The sequence below is a fragment of the Mytilus galloprovincialis genome, chromosome 5, assembly GCF_965363235.1.
Source record: "Mytilus galloprovincialis chromosome 5, xbMytGall1.hap1.1, whole genome shotgun sequence".
Classification (NCBI taxonomy): domain Eukaryota; kingdom Metazoa; phylum Mollusca; class Bivalvia; order Mytilida; family Mytilidae; genus Mytilus; species Mytilus galloprovincialis.
In genome coordinates, this window is record NC_134842.1 from 89,354,070 (window position 1) to 89,364,391 (window position 10,322).

The 10,322-nt window shown below is 30.7% G+C and overlaps 1 protein-coding gene across 1 annotated transcript; it reads right to left on the reverse strand.

Moving 5' to 3' along the window:
• Positions 1 to 5,088: 5,088 nt before the first annotated feature.
• Positions 5,089 to 9,960, reverse strand: LOC143074193 (uncharacterized). The gene is made up of 4 exons (XM_076249742.1): positions 9,955 to 9,960; positions 9,500 to 9,681; positions 8,360 to 8,469; positions 5,089 to 5,769 (listed from the first exon to the last, which is right to left on the reverse strand). Exons 1-4 carry the CDS (start codon positions 9,958 to 9,960, stop codon positions 5,750 to 5,752), a joined length of 318 nt encoding a protein of 105 aa, XP_076105857.1. The 3' UTR covers positions 5,089 to 5,749.
• Positions 9,961 to 10,322: the final 362 nt, after the last annotated feature.

Genomic DNA, 10,322 nt, shown 5'->3' on the forward strand with positions numbered 1-10,322 from the left:
AGATATTGAATATGGTGACCTCTGGTCACCCTACCACAATTTTGAATATGGTTACCTCTGGTCACCCTACACAGATATTGAATAAGGTTACCTCTGGTCACCTTACAAAGATATTGCATATGGTTATCTTTGGTCACCTAAAAAGATATTGAATGTGGTTACTTCTGTTCACCCTACACATATATTGACTATGGTTACCTCTAGTCACCCTACATATATTTTGAACATGGTTACCTCTGGTCATCCCCACAGATATTGGCTATGGTTACTTCTGGTCATCCTACACAGATATTGAAAATGATTACCTCTGGTCAACCTTCAATAAATTGGCTTATGTTACCTATGGTTACAATTCATAAAAAATGAATTTGGTTAGCATCGGTTATCTCGGTTCACACTTTTTGCGCTACTTTTATAACTAATCTAGTAACTTCTGGTCGCTGTACACATATATTGAATTATGTTGCCATTGTCAGCAAATAAATATAGCAATTGGCTCTTTTTGAAAGTGATTACCTCGGGTCACCATACACAGATATAAAATTATTTATCTTTAGACACCATACATAAATATCGTAGATTATTTTCTTCCGGCGCATTTTTCATAATTTGCAAAGATTATGATAAATGAATAGGTTAGAAATAAATCAAGAATAAAATGATTAGGATACAATCGGCTTGCCAGAGAGTCATTTAATGCATCTACATAAATATCGGACGCTTGTATGAAATATTTTAGTAAAAAAACAAGTTTGAAGCTGAATAGCATTGATGATAAATTATTCCAGAAGACATATATTGATACAATTTCATATTGATACAACGACATATTTTGTGTTGCTTTGAAAAAAATCTTAAGCTCAAAAAGATTTTTACTTAATTTGAAATTAATTGTAATTGAGACGAATTTAATTTCTATTTCTTTACCAATAGGGGAGAAAAAACCATGGAAATATTGTGCAAAGCATGAAAATGGGCTAGAGATCAAGGGCATTTTGATGTGCACGATAGAAGATACTATCTGACACCAGTTGACATTAAGAATATATGTCAACGTTACAAAATGGATAAAAGGTATCAAAACATAATCAAAAGATTTACTTAAAATATGTACTTACTACTTTGTTCTTGTCAAAAATCCAAAGAAACAGGCTTTGTCTCTACGTATCCAGTCATCGAAAAATAACCATTATCCGGACTTAAGTTACCTCTGATTACTTGAACCAAATCTTTATATTGAACGTACACAGACAAAGACTTTGCTACCTCTGATAACACTTAACATATAAAGATTTTGGTAACCTCTGATTAATGAACACAGGTATGGACCTGGGTCGCCACTTGTACCCTTAAATGTTTGCAGAATTTGATAATCACTTTTCACCATTTTGTCAACTCTGGTCACCTTAAACATATATATAATGATACACAGATATTGACTAGGACTACCTTAAACATACTAGTGTTTCCTATGTCTATTTTAGATATGTATATAATCTATATTCCTTTTGAAACCGTTGACATATATTGACTTTGGTTACCACTGTTCACTGCAACTTTGGTCACATCTGGACAATTTAAAAATATTGATAGCTTTACACAAAGTATATCCTTGTTTCCGTCTTGTTACATCTACATACTTTGGTAAAGTTAAATGTAAAGAGCATTTGGTATTTAGTACCTTACACTGGAATTGACGTTGGTTACCTCTATCACATTCATAGATACAGACTTTTGTTTGTGGTCATTTAAACTGATGCACTGTATGCAAACCCAATGGTTCGTCTGTTTAAATCATTACTTTATATATATATTTAGACCTTTATTCACCATTTTAATCTTTTTACCAATCTGATTGTAAACATGCACTTTACACAGTAAATGAACTTTTCTGGTCAAATTATACAGATGTACTGTTGACATTGGTTCTGTACATGTCAGTACTGGTATTGATCTATGATATTTCTACAAAAGTTGGTTAAATTTTATATTTCCTCATTTGTTTTAGAATTCATCAGAATGATGCTGTAGCTGTACACGAGCTATGCACACAAATACTGAAGGAAGAGATAATTTTCTACCAAGAATTGAAAGAGTAATTATTCTTTTATAATAATGTACTTTTGTAAATTTTAATGACTGATATAAGCATAATGCTGATAAAGAGTAATTCAGAAATTACTGATTGATACCCTGTTTGGTTCTTCAGACATGACTGGATTGCCTTCTGTTCAAATGACATATTTTTTTTATAGTACTCTTCTGTCCAATTTCGAATATGATTTTGTCCGTAAAATGTTTCAATGAAAGCTGTACATATGAGTTTTCTGTAGACTGAACGTATATCTGACTTCTTATAATAGATGCTTTGTATTTTTGGTTTTTATCCTTTTGAGTGTTTTTAGTGCTACACTTGTTCACAAGTCATATATTTTGTCAATAGATTTTACATTTTTTTTTCTTTTCAGTTTTAATTGAGGTTATTTAATATGAGTACAATGTAGCTAGTTTGTCGTCTTCTCTTCCATTAAATGAACATGATTTCAACATAAAATATATAATTCATACTCATACTTCTGGACATTAAATATGTAACATTTACATTGTAGGGGAGTACAGCCATTAGTAATCATTTACCAGCATGAAGCACAAAGAAAAAGAATGATGAAACTAGCAGAAAATGTGGTGCTTTTAGATGCTACATATAAAGGTATATACTTATATATAATCATGGAAATTTCAATTTAAAATATTGATACGTTTAAAAAAATTGAACTGTGTGACAATAAACTTACAACATATGTTTGGTTTGTTTAAGGATTAACTGCCTTTGGTTATTCATTATATGCTCTTGTTGCAAGAGATGAACAGCAAGGCCGGGCACTCCTCTTTCGTACTGTATCTCTTCAGATGATACTGGTGAAGTTGTCAAAATATTTCTGAGATCTCTGAAGACTACGGCTGAAAATCATGGATTTGATTTCTGTCCAAGGTTTGTGAGTATCAAAGTTGACAATATTTCGAATTCAATATCATTGCTTATTAACACTTTTCATTTTCGTCTTATTATTTGTTTACAATTAGCTACATTATTCGGAGTCAACACCAAATCTGATATGGATATAAAAGATAAATAAAGGCCATTCAATTATATCTTTTAATTAATTTGTCTGTAAAAATTACAGGTTAAACTATGACATTAATCACATATTCTTGCAGTGATAGTTATTTGACAATTGACCAATAGACAATGCTATGAAAGATTCATCTAAAGAAAAAAAAATTCCTGCATTTCAAAATTAATACAATTAAGGTCAACAACAATTTCAGTTTAATTTTGGCAAAGAATATTAGATAAATAATTTTGCATAATAATATTTATCTCATGAACTAATGAAACTTACAAAAACTTTTGAGAGTGCTCTATGGGAAGGCCATAAAACCAAAGCATATAAGATTCATTCATAGTCAGGTTTACATATAACATAATAATTAAAGCTTTCTTGGGCTTGTTTCCAAAGTTTTCAATCACAAATTGAGAATCTAATTGATATAAAAAAATAAGAATTTACATAATTCTTTACAAATTAACAAATAGTATTATAGAATAAAAATCAATATGAGATAGAGATACAAATTGATAGAGATACAAATTGTTGATACTGCAGTGTTACATTTTGTTTACTAGATCTTTTATGGTAGACAGAGATACCAAATAAATCAGCACAATTAATGAAGTATTCCCAAACAGCTCCGTTTTACTTTGCTGGTTTCATGTTTTACAGGTATTATATCATTTAATATATGAATCATACATTTTACCTTATTCTTTATTGGAAAAAAATCAGTTATTAAATGAGAGTTATGCTGTGAAATTTCACTCTATTGAATCATTAGGTATTAATTGCATTGGATTTAACATTTTATATTTTGTTTTTGTTTATAAGCCTGAGGTCAGTTTTGATTTAATAAATCAACTCTTTCGCCTTGATACTTTCATAGATCAAATATTATCTTGTTGAAAAATAATTAGTCATGATATATTCAAGACAATATTTAATTATTATTATCAAGAAATATTTAACACATGAACTAAATATAAATGATTTGGTTTACAGGCTGTGTACATATTTTTTAATAAAAAAGAATCTGGTGTATCATGACCCCTGCACGCACAAACCAGAAAAAAAGTTATTGACTATATCAGAACTATGAAAATATGTACCAAGGTAATCAAACGTGCTAGTTAAGACAAATAAAATATAATGAACCTATGATACCACAGTGAAATAGAATAATTTGCAAATTGGTCAATAATTTTGAGTTTGTCCTGACAAATTCAAATAATGAATTCGAATATTAATTATGTACTAGGTGAAAGTTAATTTACATAGTATAACTGGACCTGATTCTGATAAAAAAAAATTATAACAGTCTTGTATGCAGAGGATGTGAAACATTGTTTTTTTTTTTAAATTAATCACGAGTTTGTTGCCTCACAATGAAACACGATTGGTTTTTGATATGTTAATATTATAAGAAAAATCCCTGTAGAAATGAGACATCAGTGGGATGGATCTTTTTCTCTTTTTCCAATATTGTAATTGTTTAAATATCAAAAGATGATAAATCATATCAAGAAGATTTTTCTAAATGAGTCAATTAAAACTCAAAAATAATAATAAAAAAAAATACAATCAATGAATTTTGGTTGATAAAAGATAAAAAAAAAAAAAAAAACCCACTAAAACATATAGCAACGAATCTCTATTGAATTATATCAGTAAAATAATTTAGAAAGTACAAAGAGTTGCTTAATGCGATTAAAAGATCTTACCTATAAATGTACAATGCTTATGCGTACATGCGTGTTTAATCTATAAATTCTGTTTCTATACTCAAAAGAAATGTGTCAATATAATTTTTCATCAGAAAGAAGACTCTTCTCAAAAAGTTCAAATGTTGCAAGAGAAGATGCCTTCCAAACAAATAACAGACACTTGTTAGACAACTGGTGTACTGAAAAGTGGGGATGTCAATGGGCCAACTATGGAAGACATTTGTTTTATGAAGATCAAGATACAAATAACTTAGTTGAAAGGTTATTAATACATTTTATTACTATACACCTTATATATTACAAGATCGAAATTGTAAGCATCATCTAATTATTATCTGTTTGATAATAGTAACTAAGTATATTTTATTTTGGGGATAAATTTTCTGAACTGTCTCTGTTTTTATGATCTGAAGTATAAAAAGTGTTACACTTTGTCTAAATCCTACTTCTTCGTGGGTAACCAAAGACTTAAAATGATATAAACTAAACAATTTTAACTATACGGAGAGATTATTGCCGTTCTTTCATGAAAGGGTTATGCAAATTTAATACAAATATCATAATCGTCAATGCAAGTCGATAATTACATAAAAGCAGACAAAATGAAAAATGTAGTCTAGCAAAACCTGATGTTTATGAGAACATTAAAACAAAAAATATAATGCTACTTATAACATTCAAATGTATACCTTTAAAATTGTATGTACTTTCTATTTGTACATTCAACCATAAATCATAAATTCAAAGTCATTAACATTTTGTCATTTTCAGGTTTTTCCTGGGCATGAAATACCATTTCCTTGGTGGGTATGCCAATAGCAGAGTAGATGACTTACTAATCGTACTCCATGGAAATGTAACTATGTTTTATGAGTAAGTAAGTTTAAATTTGTCACAATCCTGTTCTTCTTATCGTTCACTTGAATCGTCTGAAATTAAAAATATCATTTCAATTTAAGATGCAAATACATTGAATATTAAATACTGTGAATTCATTTTTTTAAGAAATAATTTATCAATAGATCTTTGAATTATGTTTTCATAATCAAAAATAAATAAAAAAAACATCGTAATTTTAGCTATCTAGATGAACTCGAAAAGATTGGTCGCCTGAAAAATATGGGAGGACGAAGGGAAGACAAAAGTAAATTGACAGCAGAGAATATGCTCAAGGCAGGACTCGACCAAACTGTGCAATGGACTTCATCCACAGAATGCACTGTTCCATCACAGACAGCATTTGGGACGATTCTTAATGTGGACCTTGTCAGTGTAGTGTGCAATTGTCCAGCTGCAACAACTAGAGGTAAGTTTTTTTTTTATTATCTTAAGTCAGTTCAACAATGTTTAAAAGTACACCATCAAGTATGAATTGTTGAAATCAAGATTATTAATTTCGGGTGCCGTATATGTCCCGGAAATGCTTACCCTTCTGAAGCACCTAATTTTACTTCAGGTTTTTAGTAGAGTTCGTGTTGTTTATTATTTATTTTTTTACTGTTGTTGTAAATGTCTTTTGGTTTTATGAGTCTCCTCGGTTTTGATTGTTTTTGTCTTCCAACAAGGCGTTTTCAACCGTCATTAGGTTATACAAGTGCAAATAATCATTTGCCTCATCAAATTTTCTAAAACATTGCGATCCAATTTAAGTAAATCTTTACTGAATGTTCATTAGTGGTTTTGTTTAAAGTTTGTACAATTGAAGGTAAACCATAAGGGTACAATGCAGTTATTTATGTTCCATTCTCTACTATTTTTCAGGAATTTGTATGCATGTTCATTTAGCTGAATTGATTGCTTCTAAAAGGAACATCGACCTCACTGTAGAGCGCAGATCAGAAGCAATGGATGTATTTAATGCAGAAAAATATTTTTATGACAGAGATAACAACCAGGTAGAGGTTTTGTCCAGATTGGGAAACGTATCAGTTGTTAATATGACCTCATTCAAATGTACATGTTTTGCCAATAGCCATGGTATACATTGTTTTTGTGTGATGGTAGCAAAAATGCTAGTTCCATTACAGAGAGTCTACCCCAATTGATGAAACAAGACAACAATTAAACTTTCACTAAACAATTCAAAATTTGGTGACTATGTGGAACGCATCTATCCCATCGAATTGGAGATAAAGGATACTATAGATACACTTAAGTCGGCTTCATATCTTGACTTACATCTAGAAATTGACAATGAGGGTCGGTTGAAAACAAAACTTTACGACAAAAGAGATGATTTCAGCTTTCCAATTGTGAACTTTCCATTTCTAAGTAGCAACATTCCAGCAGCACCTGCATACGGGGTATATATCTCCCAATTGATACGATATTCCCGTGCTTGCATTTCCTATCATGATTTTCTTGATAGAGGGTTACTGCTCACAAGGAAGCTATTAAACCAAGAGTTCCAAATGGTGAAGTTGAAATCATCCCTTCGTAAATTTTACGGACGCCATCACGAGTTGGTTGACCGTTATGGAATAACCGTTTCACAAATGATATCGGATATGTTCCTTACGTCGTAACTACAATCCCCTTCCCTTTCATGAATGTGACCTACCGAATTAGACTATTTACCGGATTTGTAATCACATTAGCAACACAACGGGTGCCACATGTGGAGCAGGATCTGCTTACCCTTCCGGAGCACCTGAGATCACCCCTAGTTTTTGGTGGGGTTCGTGTTGTTTATTCTTTAGTTTTCTATGTTGTGTCATGTGTACTATTGTGTTCTGTTTGTCTTTTTCATTTTTAGCCATGGCGTTGTCAGTTTGTTTTAGATTTATGAGTTTGACTGTCCCTTTGGTATCTTTCATCCCTCTTTTAAAGGAAGACAAAGAAACAACCGACCAGGCTATTAAAAGAAAAATTGAGGAAATCAATATATATGTAAACAATAAAAATTTCCAGACAATTGACGTGAAAAAAAAAGAAAACTATTTTACAAGCACTCACAACGGCATTACATATTTGTAAGACAACCAACTTTTCCAAAACAACAAGAAAGCGAAAGCAACAACCGCTGTTTCCAAGCAGAAAATCCAAAAGTTCAAAAACTGATCATGACTATTCAGTAAGCCGATGTGTGTTCTGAAAATACGGGGGCGTAAAGTTAATGATGATGGCAGTTTCAAATCTACCTACAGAAAGAAAGACTCCAATCGTAAACCATTTCAATGAAAAAAATAATGAAATATTATATTGATTTTGAATAACTGCTTTTTCTTGATATTCATTCAAAAATTTTATATGTTACATTGGTGCCTAAAGGCTTTAAAAGTAGGACATATACAGTTTGCTCTTGAAATGTTTTGCAAAGATACTGATGTTACCAAATGTATATAATTTAATATAACAAATACCTATTCCTAACGAAGATTTTGTCAAGCAGATACATCGGCTAATTATTACATTGGACTAGGTCTGTTTGCTGTCTCAAGTAGGTAATAGTTTTTAAGCAAATGATCAAATATGTATTAAGTTACGATAATACGTGTGATGTGTCTAATAAATCATTACCTGGCAGCATTGTCTCTATTGTCTTCCAAAAGGCCTCAAAAACTTTTCCATGCATTGCCTTGTTAACATTTGTTTTATTTAGTTCGCCTATAACATGGCCAATAATTTCTCTGCAAATATAAGTTAAGACAGCGTTTATTATTACAGGACATTTCTTTACCTACATAATTTTATATAATGACACCATTTTAATTCTTCTAGTTTTAATAAGAATCATTTTATTTAAACAAAGAAAAGACTTTACAAGAATGCATTGTTGAAAATAAATGAGAATAGCAATGTTATACATATCAACAATAAAACATAGGACCAAGTCGAATTGTAAGGCCAAATCAAATAGTAATCTGTACATCAATAATTATAAGTCAATTGTTCTACCTAGCTTTCCGATAAAAATGTAGTGTGGATTGTTTCAAGTTCATGACCAGTAAGAAGATTTTATAGTTAGTATTCTAACGATGCTATTAATTTTAAAATGATTGATTGCATGTCAGTTTGCTTTGATAAGTTTATAATTTAGTACACAGAGAAATATGAAACTTGCACAACCTTGAGTTATTTTTTACGTTTTGGTCGGGTTGTTGTCTCTTTGACATATTCCCCGTGTCCATATAGTTATATTCAAACAAAATCTATTTTTGAACAGCTGGTAGTATGTTTGTGTTTGAATCATGTTTTGTTTTAATTACTTATGATGTGTCATTTCTCTGTATATTAAAATGATAACTACACATTTCCATTCGCAATTAACACAATTGTTCATTTTCTATATATACATTTGTAGACCTCGAGTGCAAAAAGATAGATTGCATTTTAGACTTGATTATGAATTTATGATCTGAATTTTGTTGCAAATTTAGTCTACAATAATTATTGAAACAGATAAGCAATTAATTGAATAGAAGAGAATACCCAGTTTATAATTGATTGTTTAGAAGATGAATACATAATGATCATGGTATTTGGAAAATGTATGTTTTATATATTTCATGTTAATCTAGATGTTTGCATTTTCTATTGTGTATTTTATTCCATACTCTTAGTATGTAATAAAGATGTCAAGAAGACGATTGCTTTTGTAGCCATTAAAGATCCAATGTTTGTAAAATCTGAACAATTGAATTCCCCTCAAACACTTACTTAGTTCTTTCAATGTCACCATTTTTTTGAGCAGATGCCCCTTTCATTTTTCGGCATACAGCCTTTTTGGTTGCTTCTTTATCGACAAGAGCCTCGGTTAAAGTATTTAAGGATTGTACTTGATAGTCAACATCACCTGAAAATGAAATGAGATACAGTTGTGATCTTTTCTTGCAGTTAAGCTAAAAAATATATGTAATAAGACATAATAAGCACCGTTATGAAAGTTCTTAAAACTTATAAAAATGTCTTACAGATTGGAAAAGCGACATGTATATGATTCACAGTAGACATATGATTTCTAATGATACATTAATACACCAAAAAGTAAAATCACAAAAATACTGAACTTAGAGTAAGATCAATTGGGAAAGTCCATAATCACATGGCAAAATCAAATAACAAAACGCATCAAAAACGAATGGACAAAAACTGTCATATTCCTGACTTGGTACAGGCATTTTCAAATGTAAGGATCCTAAACTCAAGCATGAACAATATTATGGGCACCACATAATGAGCTAGATCTGCTAACCATTCTAGATAACCTGAGACCACCCTGGTTTTTAGTGGGGTTTATGTTGCTCAGTTTTTTTTTTCTAAATTGAATTATAATGATTGCAGTTTTGACTTTCCATCTTTTTTTATTTTTTTTTGCCCAGCTTTGTCAGTTTGTTCTCCAAATTTCAGTTTGATTGTTCCTTTCGATCCATTCACCAGTTCTTACCTACTACTCTATGAATGCTTTTAAAAAAACACGAGATCATCAATTTATGTGTTTTAACCAGCATAAACTGTTTTTGAGAATCAAGTGTATTCACTA

Coding starts and splice junctions, on each gene's coding strand:
- LOC143074193 (XM_076249742.1), bottom strand. Junction 8,470..9,499: donor GGTGACATTGAAAGAACTAA/GTAAGTGTTTGA, acceptor TTATATTTGCAG/AGAAATTATTGGCCATGTTA. Junction 5,770..8,359: donor AATAGAGACAATGCTGCCAG/GTAATGATTTAT, acceptor TTTTAATTTCAG/ACGATTCAAGTGAACGATAA.